The sequence below is a fragment of the Scyliorhinus canicula genome, chromosome 7 (genome assembly GCF_902713615.1).
Source record: "Scyliorhinus canicula chromosome 7, sScyCan1.1, whole genome shotgun sequence".
NCBI classification, from domain to species: Eukaryota; Metazoa; Chordata; class Chondrichthyes; order Carcharhiniformes; family Scyliorhinidae; genus Scyliorhinus; species Scyliorhinus canicula.
The window spans coordinates 207,785,455-207,808,244 of NC_052152.1; the positions used below are offsets into that span (position 1 = coordinate 207,785,455).

At 49.7% G+C, this 22,790-nt stretch overlaps 1 protein-coding gene across 1 annotated transcript in view; it reads right to left on the reverse strand.

Annotated features, from left to right (window-relative positions):
- LOC119969756 (elongation factor 1-alpha 2) overlaps window positions 1-22,790 on the reverse strand; it is a 48,607-nt gene that overhangs the window by 10,745 nt on the left and 15,072 nt on the right. The window contains exon 5 of the mRNA XM_038803801.1: window positions 1,711-1,861. Coding sequence (XP_038659729.1) covers window positions 1,711-1,861 — 151 coding nt within the window. The remainder of the gene's footprint in view (window positions 1-1,710; window positions 1,862-22,790) is intronic.

Sequence of the window (22,790 nt, forward strand, 5' to 3'; positions counted from 1 at the left end):
GTTTGTGTGTTTGTGTATGTGTGTGTTGGAGTATTTTCAAAAAGTGATCGGTGGTTACACTTCCAGAGTACAACTGTGTATTTACCAGTTCTTGCAACTAAAGATGTTTTGTTTTATAATAAATCAATCATTCTGAATTTATTGAAAGAAACTGCTGTCTCTTTTATTCTGGCTCTAACTGTAGTGAAGGTAAATTATTGGCCATTTTGGTGAGTGAATTAAACTTTCAAACGATTGGCATGTTTTGTGGAGCAGTGGGATTAGATAGACTGCACACTCCATCCTCATCATACAACAGCTTAGTCCCAAAAAGTCCTATTTATCTTGACTCTCTGCTTCCTGGTAGCTAACCAATCCTTTATCCATGCTAATATCTTACCCCTGCACCATCTTATCCAACCATGTGTAGTAAGCTCTGACGTGGCACCTTATCAATTATCTTCTGGATAAAATGCCGCAAGTTCCCCTTTATCAACCCTCAAAAAACTCTGATAAATGAATTAACACAATTTCCCTTTCACACACCCACTGACTCTTCCTGATCCCATTATGATTTTCTAAGTATCCTGCTATGACCTCCTTAATAACAGGTTCTAGCAATTTCCCTTGGATAGATGTAGTTTCCTGCTTTCTGTCTCAAAGAACAAAAAACAAAGAAAAGTACAGAACAGGAACAGGCCCTTCGGCCCTCCAAGCCTGCGCCGACCATGCTGCCCGTCTACACACACACACTCACACACATACAGACACACACACACACACATACAAACACACACACACACATACGCACACACACACACTCTCTTAAACACTCACCGCACACACTGATACACACATACTCACACACTCAAACGCACGCACATGCACAGACAACACCACACACACGCACTCACACACACACATACAGACATACAGACACATACAGACACACAAATAACAAAGAAAAGTACAGCACAGGAACAGGCCCTTCAGTCCTCCAAGCCCATGCCGACCGTGCTGCCCGACTAAACTAAAATCTTCTACAATTCTGGGGTCCGTATCCCTCTATTCCCATCCTATTCATGGATTTGTCAAGATGCCCCTTAAATGTCACTATCGTCCCTGCTTCCACCACCTCCTCCGGCAGCGAGTTCCAGGCACCCACTACCCTCTGTGTAAAAAACTTGCCTCGTACATCTCCTCTAAACCTTGCCCCTCGCACCTTAAACCTATACCCCCTAGTAATTGACCCCTCTACCCTGGGAAAAAGTCTCTGACTATCCACTCGGTCCATGCCCCTCATAATTTTGGAGACCTCTATCAGGTTGCCCCTCAACTTTCTTCGTTCCAGTGAGAACAAACCGAGTTTATTCAACCACTCCTCATAGCTAATGCCCTCCATACCAGGCAACATCCTGGTAAATCTCTTCTGCACCCTCTCTAAAGCCTCCACATCCTTCTGGTAGTGTGGCGACCAGAATTGAACACTATACTCCAAGTGTGGCCTAACTAAGGTTCTATACAGCTGCAACATGACTTGCCAATTCTTATACTCAATGCCCCGGCCAATGAAGGCAAGCATGCCGTATGCCTTCTTGACTACCTTCTCCACCTGCCTTTCCTTTCTTGGTCCCAGTCACCATTCCGGACTCTGCAAAAGTCTGGCCCCAGATCTCCCACCATTTCCCGATAATGTTGTCCCTGCTCCTGACCCCGAAGCTGGATACTTACCTCCAATCTTGTAAACATCCTGAAGGGGCAGGCGCAGAGGTTTGGAGATGGGACGAGTCGGGGGAAGAATAGTATCGAGACCTTCCAGTAGTGTCACCCCATTGGCATTACCCTCCTTGCGTTCGACCTTCCATCCTTTGAACCATGGCATCTATCGGCAGAAAGAACAGGGGTCAGGGCAAACGATTTGCCGCAACACTTGATGCATTTCTGATCGCAATTTTTTCTGAATGTGTTCCATCTCTCACTACACCCTTTTAAATAACTTTTGACTGAAATCTTCTGATTCTCCCTCCCCATGTCCTACTAAAGTTCCACTCCTTCACCAAGCTCAGTTTGCCGTTCCTCATACATCAATCCGACAGTTGGGGGTCAATGATTATTCATCCATTAAGTGCATTGCACAACCAAGGCCGAAACTTTTTTATCTCATATTCACACACTCTGCTTTCCCAGCAGGAGTTTGCTTGGGGATTTACTGGTTTCATATTTCCCCACCTCACTTTCCTGAGGCATGTTTTAAGTGACCACTCTTGCCGCCACAACTGGGACCAGGTAACCAGGCAGCGTACACCAGACACTAATAGTTTGTTTCAACGATCGGTCTGCGGCAGAGGCCAGATAGCCAGAGCAGCCCCAAACCTCCCAGCTGAATACCCATGTCCCACAGGTTAAGTGGAGGGAATGATCCCATTCACACCTTCCCATTGTTGCTCCCAACAACCAATTTGGCGGAGAGCAGGGAGTGACTGCCCTTGACATCAAGGCAAAACTTGACCGAGTTTGGCATCGAGGAGCCCGAGCAAAACTGGAGTTAATGGGGATCAGGGAAAACCCCTCCACTAGTTGGATACATACCTAGCACAAAGGAAGGTGTATTTTAGATATATTGTGTTGTAGGTATTTAGTGCAGTAAGGGTTAAAAGCCTGGGTGAGAGTGTGTTTGACTGCTGCAGTCATGTTTTTAAAAGAATCTTGGTTTGAAAGACAACAAAGCTTTCAGGAGCCTGCGGTGCAATTAGCCATTGTAAAAGCTTAAGTTAATGCAATTTTGTTTTGATTAAGGGGATTCCCTGGGGATTTGATTAGTTTTCAGCTTGATGAGATGATGTCATTTCTGGGTGGAGCTGAGACATCAGGCTTTTTGGAAAGCATTTTCAGTATCAGTTCTGATTCTAGCTGAGGCCGAGACCAAGTAAGGCAGTTTGTTCGCACTGCAGGTTGGTTAAAAGAGATTAACAATATTTAAAGCAATACAGACTTGTCTGAGGACAAGGGGGGGCTGAAACAAGCTCTTGAAGACATCCAGGGAGAGTGATGTTAAAGATTCTAATACTGCGTTTGTAATAAAGTTTGTTTTAATAAACCATATCCCTATTTCCTCATGAAATCACTCCTGGAGTGAGGTATCCTTTCCTCACAGACTGACAAAATTAAAATAAAATATTGTGGGTTCAGTCTGGTATTCTAGCCCCGGTTAGGGATCGTAATACAAGTAACATTCGCACCACACAAGAACCAGACAATGACCACCTCCGATAAAACAGAATCCAACCCTCGCCCCTTATAACTCACCAAGGCTCCTTCATTAGCATTATCCCCCATTATCAACATCTTGGGGGTTACCATTGATCAGAAACTGAACTGGACTAGATATATTAATACTGTGGCTAAAAGAGCAAGGAAGAGGCTCGGAATCCTGTGGCGAGTAACTCACCTCCTGACTCCCCAAAGCCTGTCCACCATCTACAAGGCCCAAGTCAGGAGTGTAATGGAATACTCTCCATTTGCCTGGATGAGTGCAGCTCCGACAACACTCAATAAACTCGACACCATCCAGGGCAGCATCCGCCACCTTCATCTCCACTTCCTTCACCACCAGCTCACAGGGGCCGCAGTCTCTCATCTACAAGATGCACTGGAATAACACACCAAAGCTCCTTCATTAGCACCTTCCAAGCCCATGATCTCTGCCATCTAGAAGGATAAAGACAGCAGACACCTGGGAACGCCACCACTTGGAGGTTGGCCTCCAAGTCACTCACCATCGGCGTTCTTTCACCGTTGCTGGGTGAAAACCCTGGAACTCGCTCCCTAACAGCACAGTGAGTATACGCTGGATTGCAGGGACTCATCACCACCTTAGAACATAGAACATAGAACAGTACAGCACAGAACAGGCCCTTCGGCCCTCAATGTTGTGCCGAGCCATGATCACCCTACTCAAACCCACGTATCCACCCTATACCCGTAACCCAACAACCCCCCCCCCCCCCCCCCCCCCTTAACCTTACTTTTATTAGGACACTACGGGCAATTTATCATGGCCATTCCACCTAACCCGCACATCTTTGGACTGTGGGAGGAAACCGGAGCACCCGGAGGAAACCTACGCACACACGGGGATAACGTGCAGACTCCGCACAGACAGTGACCCAGCCGGGAATCGAACCTGGGACCCTGGAGCTGTGAAGCATTTATGCTAACCACCATGCTACCCTGCTGACCTTCTCAAGGACAATTAGGGATGGGCAATAATTGCTGGTCCAGCCAGAGCAACACAAATCCTGCGAAAAAGTAAACGTAATCTCTGTGCCAGCAGTGGAAGCCAAGTAGGATCCCCGCATGTCTGCAATGATGGGATGGGCTGCACCTGCTCTGGTTCAGTGCGTAGTATACTTTTTGTGAGGGCTGTGAAGAATCCAGCATGAGTTTGCAGAGTCAAAAGAAAATAACTTAATTTACAATTTTACATATTCAGCAGCAGTATTTCTTCACCACTGCTTCACTCCTCTAGCTGGTACCACACTGGCCAGCTCTATTTATGCAGATGAAACTGCTAATGACTTCCCCGCCCCCCTCTTTGGGGGAGCTCATACTCCCTGATGCGCGATCAATAACCACTGAAACGAAGGAGTAGTCCGAATTGAAGGCTTTAATCTACAAGATGTTTCCCCAGCAGCTCGAGTACAGAAAGAACGATGGCTGCTGGGAAACACGGGTTCTTATACCCCGCCTCATTGGGCGGAGCTACCTTACGTCTTGACCAATGAGAAAGCAACACTTGGGCCAATGAGCAGCGAGCCTTCTCCACCAATAGCAGCTCACACTCCCAGGTACCGTAGTACCTCTAGTCATACTACCACACTCCCTAAGATACAAGCAGCCTTCCGTGCTTTCACATTTTGACTTCTTGTTTTCAAGTTTCCGTTCCTCTTTGTTCTTTTTGGACTGTGCTCCTTTTAGGGGCGGCCCCTTTTAATTTATACCTCAGTTAATTTCTGTTCTTCTATTTAGTTGACTGGCCCTAAAACACATTGTGCAATATCCAATAATCCCCAGCTGATATCATTCAGGCAGGTTACAACATCACTCATTTGGGTTTCTGGGTTCAATTAAGCTCCTCTCTCGAGGCTTTGTGAGCATTGCTCAGGCTGACCCATGCAGTACTGAGGGTATGCTGCACTGTCAGACAGTGCCATCTTTCACACAGGACCACTCAACTGCAGCACCCCCCTGTGGTGAATGTAATATATGTTAATATAGATGTTAATTCACACTGTTGTTGTAAGCGCAGTAGCGCTGTCCTACCACTAGGGGGAGTAGCACTGGGAGCACTTAGGAACTTGTACTGGGCTCCACCCTTGGTTCCGCCCATGACTCCTCCCCCTAGTGCAGCTGTATAAGTACCCGTGTCCAGAGTCAGCCTGGGTCACTACGAGTTCATCGACAGGTAACAGGCTGGCTCTGAAGTAAGTCGATTAAAGCCTAGATTCACATCGGAAACACGTGTCTGGTGAATTGATGGTTCCATCAATTTAATCTACTTAAGAACAGTAAGATCGATTATGGAATCAGCCCTCAAGCCTGGACGCCTGGAACTCAACCCGCAGGATGCAGAGGCGCAAGAAATCTTCTCCCACCGGATCCGGTGCTTCAAGGCCTACCTGGCCGAAGCGAGCACAGCCGAAACTACAGAGGATCAGAAGCTAAGTCTACTGCACGCGAGGGTGAGCCACAGAATCTCGACGCAACTAAACTCGGCCAGTTCATATACTGCGGCGTTAGCAGTTCTCGAAAATATGTATGTAAGGCCCATTAATTAAGTTTACGCTCGCCATGTGTTCACGACTCGCCGTCAGCGGCCTACGGAATCACTCGCCGAATTGCTAAGAGAACTTAACAATTTGTCCAATGACTGTAATTACCAAGCGGTTACCGCAGCTGAACACAGGGAATTGGCGGTACGCGATGTTTTTGTAGCGGGCCTCAGGTCTAACTATGTGCGCCAACAACTGCTGGAAAAGGGGGCCCAGGACTTAGAAACGACTGTGGAAGCTGCGACCACGATGGAGGTCTCCTTCCGCAGCCTTAATTCGTTCCCCGTGGACCCCGCGACCCAATCATGGGCCCCCAACCAGCGACTCTCCCAGGCCTGTGCCACGCGGCCGCCCAGCCACCATGCTGCTCCAGCCTGCCATTTCTGCGGCCAGAATCAGCACCCGCGGCAGCAATGCCCGGCCCGCAACGCGACCTGCAGCAGCTGCGGGCGGAAAGGCCACTACGCAAGACTGTGCCTCGCTAAAAGGGCCCCAGCTTCCAACTCCCCAGCGACTCGCAATAACCGCTCCCCTCACTCGCAGCCCCGCGGGGCCCGAAACGCTGCGGCCTATGCCCCAACTCCGTCCCCTCTAGCCACATGCGATCCATGGGGGCCGCCATCTTGGAAAACCTCCACCACGCGGCCGGCCACGTCCGACTCATGGGGGCCGCCATCTTGGACGCCATCTTCCTCGACGCCCGCCACGTGCGACTCATGGGGGCCGCCATCTTGGATGTCATCTTCCTCGTCGCCCGCCACGTGCGATCCACGGGCCCGATCGGCATCTCCGCGCTCGGACAACTCAGCGGAGGAATTCGAACTAAACTATGAACTCAGAGGGCAGTCATCACGGGGCCACTCCAGCACAGCTGATCGAGCTGCTGACTACCCGCAACTCAGCGCAGTCACTCTGCACCAATCACGACCAAAGAATCTACGAAACTCGATGGCAGAGTCCATATCAAAGGGTACAAAACGCCATGCCTCTTCGACTCCGGGAGTACGGAGAGCTTCATACATCCAGACCAGGTAAGACGTTGTTCGCTCCCCGTTTTCCCCGTGCAGCAAACTATCGCGCTCGCTTCAGGCTCCCATTCGGTCCAGATCCAGGGGCGCACCGCCGCGACACTCACAATCCGAGGCGCTAGTTACTCGAAGTTCAAACTCTACATTTTGCCCGAACTCTGCGCGCCACTCTTATTAGGCCTAGACTTCCAATGCAACCCCAAGAGCCTCACCCTCAGCTTCGGAGGGCCCCTGCCCCCACTCACGATCTGCAGCCTCGCTACGCTGCGAATTCCCCCCCCCTCCTCTCTTTGCCAATCTCACTGAGGACTGTAAACCCGTAGCCACTCGTAGCAGGCGGTATAGCCTGTAGGATAGGGTATTTGTCAGAGCAGAAGTCCGAAGGCTTCTCAGTGAGGGGGTTATAGAGGCCAGCAATAGCCCCTGGAGAGCTCAGGTGGTGGTCGTTAAGACCGGGGAAAAATTCCGCATGGTTGTCGACTACAGTTAGACCATGAATAGATTTACGCTCCTCAACGCGTATCCCCTCCCCAGGATTGCAGACATGGTAAACCAGATCGCCCAGTACCGGCACTTTTCCACAGTGGATCTGAAGTCCGCATACCACCAGCTCCCAATCCACCCGGAGGACCGCCACTACACGGCATTTGAGGCCGATGGCTGCCTCTTCCATTTCCTCCGGGTCCCTTTCGGCGTCACTAATGGGGTCTCGGTGTTCCAACGAGCAATGGACCGAATGGTAGACCAGTACGGGCTGCGGGCCACGTTTCCGTACTTGGACAATGTCACCATCTGCGGCTATGACCAGCAGGACCACGACGCCAACCTCCACCGTTTTCTCCAGACGGCACAGAAACTGAACCTCACCTACACCTTTCCGGTAACTATAGGCCGGTGAGCCTAACGTCTGTGGTGGGTAAAGTCTTGGAGAGGATTATAAAAGATACGATTTATAATCATCTAGATAGGAATAATATGATTAGGGACAGTCAGCATGGTTTTGTGATGGGTAGGTCATGCCTCACAAACCTTATCGAGTTCTTTGAGAAGGTGACTGAACAGGTAGACGAGGGTAGAGCAGTTGATGTGGTGTATATGGATTTCAGTAAAGCGTTTGATAAGGTTCCCCACGGTCGGCTATTGCAGAAAATACGGAGGCTGGGGATTGAGGGTGATTTAGAGATGTGGATCAGAAATTGGCTAGTTGAAAGAAGACAGAGAGTGGTAGTTGATGGGAAATGTTCAGAATGGAGTTCAGTTACGAGTGGCGTACCATAAGGATCTGTTCTGGGGCCGTTGCTGTTTGTCATTTTTATAAATGACCTAGAGGAGGGCGCAGAAGGATGGGTGAGTAAATTTGCAGACGACACTAAAGTCGGTGGAGTTGTAGACAGTGCGGAAGGATGTTGCAGGTTACAGAGGGACATAGATAAGCTGCAGAGCTGGGCTGAGAGGTGGCAAATGGAGTTTAATGTGGAGAAGTGTGAGGTGATTCACTTTGGAAAGAATAACAGAAATGCGGAATATTTGGCTAATGGTAAAATTCTTGGTAGTGTGGATGAGCAGAGGGATCTCGGTGTCCATGTACATAGATCCCTGAAAGTTGCCACCCAGGTTGATAGGGTTGTGAAGAAGGCCTATGGTGTGTTGGCCTTTATTGGTAGAGGGATTGAGTTCCGGAGCCATGAGGTCATGTTGCAGTTGTACAAAACTCTAGTACGGCCGCATTTGGAGTATTGCGTACAGTTCTGGTCGCCTCATTATAGGAAGGACGTGGAAGCTTTGGAACGGGTGCAGAGGAGATTTACCAGGATGTTGCCTGGTTTGGAGGGAAAATCTTATGAGGAAAGGCTGATGGACTTGAGGTTGTTTTCGTTAGAGAGAAGAAGGTTAAGAGGTGACTTAATAGAGGCATACAAAATGATCAGAGGGTTAGATAGGGTGGACAGCGAGAGCCTTCTCCCGCGGATGGAGGTGGCTAGCACGAGGGGACATAGCCTTAAATTGAGGGGTAATAGATATAGGACAGAGGTCAGAGGTGGGTTTTTTACGCAAAGAGTGGTGAGGCAGTGGAATGCCCTACCTGCAACAGTAGTGAACTCGCCAACATTGAGGGCATTTAAAAATTTATTGGATAAGCATATGGATGATAAGGGCATAGTGTAGGTTAGATGGCCTTTAGATTTTTTCCATGTCGGTGCAACATCGAGGGCCGAAGGGCCTGTACTGCGCTGTATCGTTCTATGTTCTATGTTCTACAACAAGGAGAAATGCGTTTTCTGCAGCATCCAGACTAGCCATCCTCGGCTATGTGGTGGAAAACGGAGTCCTGGGCCCAGACCCGGACCGTAGAAATCCCCCTCCCTCATTGCCCCAAGGCCCTCAAACGGTGCTTGGGATTCTTTTCATACTACGCCCAGTGGGTCCCTCAATATGCGGACACACGATTTCCCGTCAGCCGAGGCACGCCAGGCCTTCGACGGCATCAAGGACGACATCGCCAAGGCTGCCATGCGGGCGGTGGATGAATCCACTCCATTTCAGGTAGAGAGCGATGCCTCAGAGGTAGCTCTTGCAGCCACTTTAAATCAGGCAGGGAGACCAGTCGCATTTTTCTCCCGTACCCTCTCCGCTTCAGAACTCTGACACTCCTCAGTCGAGAAAGAAGCACAAGCCATTGTGGAGGCTATCCGTCACTGGAGGCACTACCTCGCAGGTAGGAGGTTCACCCTCATCACTGACCAAAGATCGGTTGCCTTCATGTTCGACAACTCGCAAAAGGGCAAAATAAAAAACGATAAAATTCTGAGGTGGAGGATCGAACTCTCCACCTACAATTACGATATCAAATATCAACCCTGGAAGCTCAACGAGCCTCTGGATGCCCTATCCCGCGGGACATGCGCCAGCGCGCAGATCGACCGATTAAAAAGTATCCACAATGACCTCTGCCACCCAGGGGTCACCCGGCTCGCCCACAACATTAGGGCCCGAAACCTGCCTTTCTCCAACGAGGAGGTAAAAGCGGTCACCAGGGACTGCCCGATCTGTGCGGAGTGCAAACCGCACTTCTATAGACCAGACAGGGCCCACCTGGTCAAGGCTTCTAGGCCCTTTGAACGCCTCACGATTGATTTCAAAGGGCTACTCCCCTCAACTAACAAGAACGTTTACTTCTTAAGCGTCGTAGACGGGTTTTCCTGTTTTCCCTTCGCTAACCGACCTCCCACACAGTCATTAGGGCCCTGCATAGCATCTTCACCCTGTTTGGTTTCCCCAGCTACGTACACAGCGACCGGGGTTCGTCCTTCATGAGTGACGAGCTGCGTCAGTACCTGCTCGACAAGGGCATCGCCTCGAGCAGGACTACCAGCTACAACCCCAGGGGGAACGGGCAGGTGGAGAGGGAGAACGCGATGGTCTGGAAGACCGTCCTACTGACCCTCCGGACTAGAAAGCTCCAAGTCTCCCAGTGGCAAGAAGTCCTCCACGCTATTAGGTCCCTTTTGTGTACGGCGACCAACCAGACCCCTCACGAGAGGCTCTTCATTTTTTCCAGGGGCACTACCACGGAGGTCTCACTTCCGGCATGGCTGAGGACACCGGGCCCCGTACTTCTGAGGAAACACGTCAGGGCGCACAAAACCGACCCCCTTGTTGAAAAGGTGCGCCTGCTCCACTCCAACCCCCAGTACGCATTCGTCGAGTTCCCTGACGGCCGTCAGGACACCGTACCCCTCCGGGATCTGGCACCCGCCGGATCCAGTGTCCCCCTACCCCCACAGAAGGACCTCTCACCCTACACCCCATGCTGCCGCCCCCTTGCGCTCCCGAGCCCACGAGCTCGCTCCACCAGTTCCACGCCCCCGCGCCGGCCAGCCCCCAGCACCCCCAGTCCCCGGTCGAACCAGGAGAGTATGAAGCTCGGATACAACCCTCCCTGGAGTCCCCCATCGTACCCCAGCACACCACACTCATCCAGCCACCGCAAGAGGCTGCAACCCCGGTGCTCCGCAAATCTCAGCGGACAATTCGACCGCCAGACAGACTGACTTTATAGACTAGACCACCACCCCCGCCGGACTTGATTTTTTTGAAGGGGGTGAATGTGGTGAATGTAATATATGTTAATATAGCTGTTAATTCACACTGTTGTTGTAAATGCAGTAGCGCTGTCCTACCACTAGGGGGAGTAGCGCTGGGAGCACTTAGGAACATGTACTGGGCTCCACCCTTGGTGCCACCCATGACTCCTCCCCCTAGTGCAGCTGTATAAGTACCCGTGTCCAGAGTCAGCCTGGGTCACTACGAGTCCATCGACAGGTAACAGGCTGGCTCTGAAGTAAGTCGATTAAAGCCTAGATTCACATCGGAAACACGTGTCTGGTGAATTGATGGTTCCATCACCCCCTCTATATTTGCCAGTGGGATTAAACCCCACAATACCCAATGTTTAATTTTCTGCGGATGAGAAATAACGAGGTGAACTGAAGGGGGTCTCTCCATTACCGATTTATGCGCTGAAAAGGTTGCACACCCTTCTGAAAATAGATCAGTGGTGACATTAACCCTGTGAAACGAGAGCTCATTGTTCAGCCATCTCACTCAGGGATGAGCCATAAGATGCTTTTAGCTCCTTCCTTTCATCATAGAAATATCTTACTGACAGGCTGATATCAGACACCCGTGATCTGATCTCTTATTTCCCTCGGGCTCCGAAATGCGAGGGGGATGGGTGACTCAATGGAATTAGAAGGTGTCAGGTGTGAGCGACCATTTTGAGCAGGCTGCTTATCGACTGGACAGATTCCACACATGTAAAATGGCTTCCCACTCTCACGCTCTCTCTCTCTCAGTATTCCCGGCACTGAGTGAACAGCAGACACTCGGCAACAGCCAGCCACCCCCCCCCCCCCCCCCCCCTTAGCAACTGACCATCAGCTACGAGCTGGGGAATGACACTGCATTCTAATTAAATAATCTCTCCTTCACTCCCACTGCAGAAAGACAGAGGGCGATTTCCGCAGTTAATTAAAACCCAGGTGATTTAATATCAAGAACACTTCGCTCCAGAGATCAACAAAGTCCTTTTTCCAGCTGAGTCCCAGCCTTTTATTTTTGTTTTTATAAATTTTGAGTCCCCAATTCTTTTTTCCCCCCAATTAAGGGGCAATTTAGCGTGGACAATCCACCTAGCCTGCACGTGTTTGGGCTGTGGGGGTGAAACCCACATAAACACGGGGAGAATGTGCAAACTCCACACGGACAGTGACCCGGGGCCGGGATCGAGCCTGGGACCTCGGTGCTGTGAGGCAGCAGTGCTAACCACTGCGCCACCCTGCTGCCCCTTGAGTCCCAGCCTATGACTGGAATTTCTAAAGACTCTTTCCTGTCAATCCTGGAAGATATTGGAACAGAATTCAAAGATGGATGCAACTTTTGGTTTTAAAACTTGCTCTCTCTCCTCCTGCTGTGGGTCGAGACCTTGGGGACAATTTTCTCCCACTCACACAGCCCGCAAGAGACAATAATGACCCCAGAGTGGGGTGGAGAGTCCATGCCATTAACAAGAGCACCATTTGAAAGGAATCAATAGCCGGGTTTCTAATGACTGTTTCAGGCAATAATATTGCAGAGCTATTTCAGGTCATAACAGCTCACAGGGGCAGCACGGTGGCGCAGTGATTAGCACTGCTGCCTCACGCCGCCGAGGTCCCGGGTTCGATCCTGCCTCTGGGTCACTGTCCATGTGGAGTTTGCACATTCTCCCCGTGTCTGTGTGGGTCTCACCCCCACAACCCAAAGATGTGCAGGGTAGGTGGATTGGCCGCACTAAATTGCCCCTTAATTGGAAAAAATTAATTGTGTACTCTAAATTTTTTTTTTTTTAAATAACAGCTCACGGCATAAACAACTTCTCATCTCCCCTCTTTTTTTTTGTCAAATATCCAAAAGGTGTGTCCCGACCAACCCATCAGCCGGGTTACTCCTTGTTTACTCCCAGCAAAGTTGTTCACGTTGACAGTGAGTACTGCTCTTCCATCTGAGTCAGAAGGTTATGGCTTAGCACCCCATCAGGTACTTGAATACATAACCATGGCTGATGCTCACAGTGCAGGTACTGAGGAAATGCTGCATCATGGAATGTGCCATCGTTCAGACGAGTCATTAAGCAAGGCCCCAGCTGCTCTCCCAGGTAGACATAAAAAAATCCCACAGCATTACCGCGAAGGAAAACAGGAGAGTTTTCCCCGGTGTCTTTGCAAATATTTGTTCCTCAACTTACATTGCTAAAACAGATTGCCATTAGCTCATCGCCGTTTGTGGGATTGTACTGTGCAGAAATTAGCTGCCACATTTCCTACATTATAACAGTGACTCCACTTCAAAAATACTTTGTTGACTCTAAAGCTCTTTCAGGCGTGTTAAGGCAGTGACCGGCGCCATATAAATGAAACTCTTTCTTCAGCAGAGGATCTGCTGACATTTTTACAGAAAGGTAACTGATCGGGTGACAAGATCGGCCCAGGAGCCAGACTTCTGGAATGTTCCCTGCGGCTGCCTGACCCATCAGACCTCATCTTTTTATAGCCACCAGCTGACGGCATGCGTCCATTCCAGACAGGCAGCTGGGTTGAGTTGTACTCTGAACCTGACGGGCTGAGTAATGTCCTGACTTTATGTGTAATCCAGGGCCATTCTTACCCCATTAGTGTTTGTGAACTTTCACGTCAAAGAATCAGGGGGCTGAGCGGAAAGCTGGTTTCAGATGTCACGGGGTGTCTGACGATGTTTGTCAGATTCCTGAGCTGATAAAAATAAAAGATGGACACGCTTCATACCATCTATGGGCACTTGGCTCAGCTCCTTCATAGACTCATCGCCCGTGACACGCCCTCTACATGTGTAAAAATACACGGGTAGGGCATCTCTTTACGTGTCAGCGAGTGACACACACACACCGTAAGATGTCAACTTCTACCCTCTAACCTGGGTGCTGTCAGGAACAGCAGGAGGCCATTCAGCCCCTTGAACCTGTTTTGCCATTCAATCAGATCACGGCAGATAGGCACATCTACTCCATTGATCCAACTTTGTGCCCTAAATTCCTCAAACCCCCCCCCCATCCCCAACAGGAATCTAGCAATCTCGTTCCTGACAGCCCCAAGCAACCCCAAGCATTTTGCGGGAAAGTGAGTTCTCGATTTCCACCACCCTTTGTGCGAAGAATTGCTTTCCTGGCGTCTCGCCTGAACATCCTGGCTCTAATGTTACCATTATGCCCTCTTATTCTTCATTCCTCCACCACACAAAATAATTTCCCTCTATCAAAGTTACCAAACACTTATTAATATATTAAACACCTCACTCACATCACCTCCAATGTCCAATACTGAAGGACAAGCCCAGTCTATGGACTAAAAAAACTCTCTTGTCTTTCTTCGCTGTGGGATTTTTTTTTTAAAGAAGGGGAGGTGGTGGCATGATGGTGTTGCCACTGGACGAGCAATCCAGAGACCCTGGGTAATGCTCTGGGTCCCCGGGTCCAAATACCCCCACTGCAGATGGTGAAATTTGAATTCAGTAAAAAAAGTCTCATGATGACCATGAAGCCATTGTCGATTGTTGTAAAACCCCATCTGGTTCACTAATGTCCTTTAGGAAAGGAAATCTGCCGTCCTTACCCGGTCTGGCCTACATGTGACTCCAGACCCACACAATGTGATTGACTGTCAAGCCCAGTTAAGGATGGGCAATAAATGCTGGCTCAGCCAGTGACGCCCAAACCCCGTAACTGAATTTGATAAAAATCTGTCCCGTTTAGCCTCGGTATCATTCTGGAGAATCTGTATACCTCCCACACAAAGAACAAAGAAAATTACAGCACAGGAACAGGCCCTTCGGCCCTCCCAGCCTGCGCTGATCCAGATCCTTTATCTAAAGCTGTCGCCTATTTTCCAAGGTCTACTTCCCTCTGTTCCCACCCGTTCATATATCGGTCCAGATGCATCTTAAATGATGTTATCGTGCCCGCCTCTACCACCTCCGCTGGCAAAGCATTCCAGGCACCCACCACCCTCTGCGTAAAAAACTTTCCACGCACATCTCCCTTAAACTTTCCCCCTCTCACCTTGAAATCGTGACCCCTTGTAACTGACACCCCCACTCTTGGGAAAAGCTTGTTGCTATCTACCCTGTCCATACCCATCATAATTTTGTAGACCTCAATCAGGTCCCCCCCCCCCAACCTCCGTCTTTCCAACAAATAGATCCTTTTCAGGATGGGATGCCCGAAACGGAATGTAATTACTCTATTTGGGGTCTGACAAGATCTCTTGGAGCTCCATCACTTTCCACCCCTTTGTGTTCCAGACCCTTTGAGATTAAGGACGTTACATTACCCTTTTAGATTATTTTTGTACCTGCCCCCTAGCTTTCAGTAATTTCTGTGGCCTCCAATCTCTCTGCTGGTCCCCAATTCCTAGCTTCTCATCATTTAGAAAATATTCCGATCTCTCTTGGGTCCAATGTGGATGAAATCTCGCTTTCCGACGTTATACTGCATCTCCTACAGTCTTGCCTATTCACTTAATCATTCAGTGCCCTTTGCAGTTTTCTGCTCCCATGCTGCATGCCTTACCCTGCCACCTAACATAGTGTCGTCAGCAAATTTTAATATCCGGCTCCAGTTTCATTTATCCAAGTCATTTATAGATGTTGTGAAAAGCTGCGCCCCCAGTATTGATCTCACGGGAGCTTTGCAAGTCACATCCTGCCAATTAGAGCACGTACCCATGATTCCTACACTCTGTCTTTTACCTCCTCTTGGGAAAACAATCTCTCAGTATCTATCCTGTCAAATCCCTTCAGAATCTTGTGGGTTTCCATCCAATCACCTCTCATTCTTCGAAACTACAGAAAGTGCAATTTACTCAACCTCTCACCGGAGGACAAACCCCCTCATCCTAAGAACCAATCGAGTGAACCTTCGCTGTACCACCTCCAATACAAACAAGATGTGGAGACCACAATCACACACAGGATTGCAGGTCTGGTCTCCCCAAAGGCATCAACCTTTCTGTTGCTGAAAACATTCACTCTATCAAAACCCTTCAAGGTTCGATTAAATTTACCCTTAATATTCTCACAATCCCAGCTTCTCCCTTCATCCCTGGAATTATTCCAGTAAATCTCTCTGCTTGTTCTTTAGAGCATCGGCATCCTTCCTAATGTGTGGTGCCTGGAATTGAGCACAATTCAGTTCCAGCGGGGACCTTACTGGTCCCATCAAAGTTTAACATAATTTCCTTGTTTTTAAAGCCTTTCGTTCTTCGTGGATGAAATCTGGGTGTCGCGTTTATTGCCCATCCCTAATTGCCCTTGAGAAGGTGGTGGTGAGCTGCTTTCTTGCAGCATATCAATAAGTTCCATCCCACCACCAGACTCACCATGGACTACTCTCCAAAATCAGTTGCATTCTTGAACACACTCATCTCCATCAAGGACGGTAACCTCAGCACTTCGCTTTACCGCAAGGTCACGGATAACCTCACGATGCTCCACTTCTCCAGCTTCCACCCTGAACACATTAAAGAAGCCATCCCCTATGGACAAGCTCTCCGTATACAGACGAGGACGAGGAGGAACGTAACAGACATCTACAGACACTGAAAGTCGCCCTTGTACGAACGGGATATGGTGCTCGACTCATCGATCGACAGTTCCAACGCGCCACAGCAAAAAAAACCGCACCGACCTCCTCAGAAGACAAACACGTGACACACCCGACAGAGTACCCGTCGTCGTCCAGTACTTCCCTGGAGCGCAGAAACTATAACATCTTCTTGGCAGCCTTCAACACGTCATCGATGAAGAACATCTTGCCAAGATCATACCCACACCCGACTACTTGCCTTCAAACAACCGCGCAACCTCAAACAAACCATTGTTTGGAGCAAACTACCCAGCCTTCAGGACAGCGACCACGACACCACACAACCCTGCCATGGCAATCTCTGCAAGATGTGCCAGATCATCGACATGGATACCACCATTACACATGAGAACACCATCCACCATGTATCCAATGGTACATACTTGTGCGTCTTGGCTAACGTTGTCTACCTCATACGCTGCAGGAAAGGATGTCCCGAAGCGTGGTACATTGGCGAGACCATGCAGACACTGCGACAATGGATGAACGGACATCACGCGACAACCGGCAGGCAGGAATGTTCCCTTCCAGTCGGGGAACACTTCAGCAGCCAAGGGCATTCAGCCTCTGATCTCCGGGTAAGCGTTCTCCAAGGCGGCCTTCAGGACGCGCGACAATGCAGAATCGCCGAGCAGAAACTTATAGCCAAGTTGGGGCAGCAGGGTAGCATGGTGGTTAGCATAAATGCTTCACAGCTCCAGGGTCCCAGGTTCGATTCCCGGCTGGGTCACTGTCTGTGTGGAGTCTGCACGTCCTCCCCCTGTGTGCGTGGGTTTCCTCCGGGTGCTCCGGTTTCCTCCCACAGTCCAAAGATGTGCGGGTTAGGTGGATTGGCCATGCTAAATTGCCCGTAGTGTCCTAATAAAAGTAAGGTTAAGGGGGGGGGGTTGTTGGGTTACGGGTATAGGGTGGATACGTGGGTTTGAGTAGGGTGATCATGGCTCGGCACAACATTGAGGGCCGACGGGCCTGTTCTGTGCTGTTCTATGTTCTAAGTTCCGCACAGATGAGTGCGGCCTCAACCGGGACCTGGGATTCGTGTCGCATTACATTCACCCCCCACCATCTGGCCTGGGCTTGCAAAATCCTACCAACTGTCCTGGCTTGAGACAATTCACACCTCTTTAACCTGTGATTATTCCCCTCTCCAGTCGCTCTACCTGGTCCTGTAAAGGCTTAGTTACCCGCAAAGACTCGCATTCAAAGCATCATCTTGCATTATTGACATGTGGAACCCACCTCTTCACTCACCTGAGGAAGGAGCAGTGCTCCGAAAGCTAGTGATTCGAAATAAACCCATTGAACTTTAACCTGCTGTTGTAAGACTTCTTCCTGTGCCCACCCCAGTCCAACACCGGCACCTCCACATCATTCTTACACCACTGCAGACCCTGTGGTGTAGGTTAACCAGTTCCAGGGTTTTGACCAGCGGCAGTGAAGAAATGGGGATATATTTCCATGTCAGGATGGTGAGTGGCTTGGAGGGGAACTTCCAGGGGGTGGTGTTCCCAGGTATCTACTGCTCGTGTCCTTCTGGAAGGTAGTGGTCGTGGGTTTGGAAGGTGCTGTCGAAAGAGCCTTGGTGAGTTCCTGCAGTGCATCTTGTAGATGGTACACACGGCTGCCACTGTGCGTCGGTGATAGTGGATGTTTCAGATGGTGGATGGGGTGCCAGTCATGTGGGCTACTTTGTCCTGGATGGTGCTGAGCTTTTTGAGTGTTGTTGGAGCTGCGCTCACCCAGGCAAGTGGAGAGTATTCCATCAAACCCCTGACTTGTGCCTTGTAGATGGTGGACAGGCTTTGAGGAGGTGACTATTGTGCAGTCACCCTAGGGTGCTAAATGCCCGTATAAAAACATTCTCAAATTTTTCTGTCAGCTTCAATTTATGTGCATACACCCACTGTTCGCTCTCTTCCTGGACCCCCTTTAAAATTGTGCTGTTTAATTAATTTGGGGCTTTGGGTTCCTAGGAGTTCCTCAGGCTGGTATGCTCGGCCCAACCACCTTCAGCTACTTCATCAATCACCTTCCTTCCATCATAAGGTCAAGTGGGGATGTTTGCGGATGTTTGGGGATGACTGCACAATGTTCAACACCATTCATAACTCCTCAGATAATGAAGCAGTCCGTGTCCAAATGCAGCAAAACCTGGACAATATCTAGGCTTGGGCTGGCAAGTGGCAAATAAAATTTGCGCCACACAAGTGCCAGGCAATGACCATCACCAACAAGAGAGAATCAAACCATCGCCCCTTGACATTCAATGGCATTACCATCCCTGAATCCCCCAGATCAACATCCTGGGGGTACCCATTGACCAGAAACTGAACTGGACCCAGCCAGAATAATACTGTGGCTACCAGAGCAGGGCGGAGACTGGGAATCCTGTGGCAAGTAACAAAGTTTAGCTAATTTGTTATGTATTTCCAACAAAGTGCATCACTCTACACGTTTTAGTATTCATCATCTCCGCTTCCACCACGCTTCTCTGAGTTAAATTTCTATCTGACTGCTTAGTTTTCTAGTCTGTCAATATCCTCCTCAACTCTGTTACTACCCTCCTCGCTGTTTACTAATTCCTGAATTTCGTGTCACCTGCAAACTTTGAAATGATGTCCTGCACACAAAGTCCAGATCATTGATATTTAACAAAAGAAGCAGTGATCGCAGCAACCATTGCATACTCCAGTCTGAAACACGCGTTGAGCCGCGTGTTTCCCGGCGCTCACGGTGCTGAGAAACACAACGCTATCGAACGGCACTCAGGTTAGATGGCAGCTGAGTGGGGAACGTGCCCCCCAGGCCGCACACAGACCAGGTTAGATGGCAGCTGAGTGGGGAACGCGCCCCCCAGGCCGCACACAGACCAGGTTAGATGGCAGCTGAGTGGGGAACGCGTGGCCCAGGCCGCACACAGACCAGGTTAGATGGCAGCTGAGTGGGGAACGCGCCCCCCAGGCCGCACACAGAGCAGGTTAGATGGCAACTGAGTGGGGAACGCGCCCCCCAGGCCGCACACAGACCCGCCCTCTGTAATGAGGAGCTCAGTTCGCTGGAACTCATCAGGAACTCCTCAGTGTAGCGAGATATTTGTAAATGGCGTCCCGATCTCTGGGGCCCCGGTGCGACCCCGATCCACCCCAAGCCTCAGTTCACTACGAGGTGTTCCCCGGTTCCCCCCACACGCCCAGCATCCACGCAGGGCACCCCCGGCCTGATCGTCGCCACACACAAAATGCCAGCTTGGCACCTTGACAGTGCCAACCTGGTATCCTGGCAGTGCCCTTGTCAGCTGGCAGTGCCACATGGGCACCTTGGCAATGCCAAGCTGGAACCCGTGGCACTGCTAGACTGCCAGGCTGGTTTGCCAGGGTACCCAGGTGGTACCAATATTGCCAGGGTACCACCCTGCCCAATGGGCATGCAGCTAGGGAGGTCTCCGACCCCCTGGGAGACCCACACGACTGCCGTTCCATCTGCTCCCCGTTTGTGGACAACCAGTACTGAACAGCGCTCACCCAAGATCTCCAATACGAAGGAGATAGATCCCAATGCCTCAGGAAACTGCATATTCCAGTGAGAGTAGCTGTCTCACTCTAATATGCAGATTTGCCAAAAACTGATCCCTCCCACAATGGCCGGGATTCATATCACAATGTCTCGCGTGACAACATTAGATCTTGAGAGGTGCTGCGTGCCGGGAAGATCCCGGGAGCGGGGTCTCCCAGTATCTATCGGCCGCGCTACACCGCACCATGCTTCCTTCCAGGTACAGCGAGACCGTTCGATCGCGCCCCATTTAAATAACATCAACCACACTACCCTCATCAACCCTCTCTGTTACTTCAGCACAGCATTCAATCAAATCCATGTTAGCTTTAATTTAGTCACTAATTTAGCCAACTAATTTTGTTCTGGATTATTCTCCCGAAAGGTTTTCCCATCACTGATGTCAGGTTGACTAGTTTCTTGTTACCAGATTTATCACTCTCCCCTTTGTTTTAAACCAGGTGTTACATTTAAAATCTTCCAGTCCTCTGACACCCTCCTATATCGAAGGAGGATTGGAAGATTTTAGACAGACAACCCTCCACCCCGTGCTCATAATTTCCACCCTTACTTCCCTCAGCAACTTTGAATGCATCCCATCTTTGAGCACCTCCAGCCTTTTAAGGAGTTCATCTTTATCTACTGCCATCGGATCTGATATCACTGCTGCCTCCTTTTGTACTGTGACTTACTTTGTGAATCAGGTGCAAAGCACTCATTTCCTTTTAGTACCTGGGCTGCGCCCTCTGTCCCCATTAGAACTTCATTTGTCCCTAATTGGCCTCACCCTTCAGCTGACTGGCCTTTACGGGCAGCACAATAGCACAGTGATTAGCACTGTTGCTTCACAGCGCCAAGGTCCCAGGTTCGATTCCCGGCTTGGGCCACTGTCTACGCGGAGTCTGCACGTTCTCCCCCGTGTCTGCGTGGGTTTCCTCCGGGTGCTCCGGTTTCCTCCCACAGTCCAAAGATGTGCAGGTTAGGTGGATTGGCCATGCTAAATTGCCCTTAGTGTCCAAAAGGTTCGGTGGGGTTACTGGGTTACAGGGATAGGGTGGAGGTGCGGGCATAGGTAGGGTGCTCTTTCCCAGGACCAGTGCAGACTCGATGGGCCGAATGGCCTCCTTCTGCACTGATTATGATAAGCTGAGTTTCCTGTTTCATTGCAATCTCTCTATTCCGGGGAGCCCTCGCTTTGGACACCTTTCTACCCCGTGTGAAAATATCTAGTCTGTTCCCCCACTATCTCCTGTTTGAGGGCTTCCCATTGCCCATTACTCTTCTCAATTCAAATTCACCTTCACCCTTCCCAATTTATTGAAATTAAATTCTTGCTGCCTACATATTTTCACAGTGGATTTTTCTCATCCTTTTCCATTACTATTCAACACCTTTTACAGTCTTGTAGATCTCCAGCTTAACACAACAATGCCTATCATCCCAGGTACCCTCCCATTAACTCAACTCCCCTGGCTCCCAGTCCTAAGCAACATCCCGCTCCCTCACATAAGGAGGGAGGTTACAACAGGAAAGCTCCTTCCCAATCCACCTGCTGCTCACCTCCAGCCTGTATGGCTAAGCCACCGTGCCACTGAAAACAGCAGAGACCCTGAGAGGCAGGAATGGAACCAACACACCATCGTTAAGAAACCGCTTCCCACGAATCCCGAAGCCCACCCACCTGGTTTCAATCTGCCACACCAACACTGGCCGCTCCTCAACCTTCTCCACACAGGCCGAGGCCTTTGTGCAACAAATAGGCACAAATGGGGCTTTGCAGAGAGCTCGAACTGCAGCTGTGGTCCCCCTCCCCCAATCAATGATTCACATCATTGAAGACTACCCCCTGACAAAGTTCAGCGGAGAGCGCAGAGAGTTCCAGTTAACCACTGCGAAAACTATTGCCTGGTCTGGTGATAACTGCACACACTAAAAAAAAGTTGGAATTCATGGAATTGAGTGCAAACTACTGACCCGGTTAGGAAATTGGCTGAGCGGCAGGAATCAGGCAGTAGGGATAATGGGCAGGCAGTCCAGTTGGCAGGATAGCTGGTGGCATCGCAGATGGAACTGTGCTGGGCCCTCAACTATTCATTGTATTCAATAATAACTGGGGTCATGGGATAGAAATCTATACAGTCAAATCTGATGATCATGCGATCAGTGTTGATGGAAGTATAGCGTACAAAGAGATATTGATAGATTCAATGAATGGCAAAACTGTGGCAAATGAAATTCAATTTAGGCAAATGTGAAGTCGTCCACTTTGGATTCTAAAAATACCAGAGCAGGGGGCTGTCTAAATGGTAAAAAGGTAGATTCAGCGGTGGTCCAAAGAGACTTGGTGGGGTGGGGTCCAGGTACAACGATCATTAAAATGTCATGAACAGGTGCAGAAAAGAATCTGATGAATCAAATGCTGCTCTTTATATCTGAGGACCTGACTACAAGGGGAGATGTTATGGTGAAGTTTTACAAAGCTCTCGTTAGACTGGGACTTACCTTGAACAGTTCTTTGGAATGATTTCCCAGCCTTGGTGGGGAGTGCAGGGTAGATTTACCAGAATGATAAATAGATTCCGAGGGTTGAACTACAGAGAGAGATTACAGACACTCGGGATTGTATTCCCTGGAATTTAGAACGTTAAGAGGCGATTTGATTGCAAGTTCCAGATATTAAGGCGA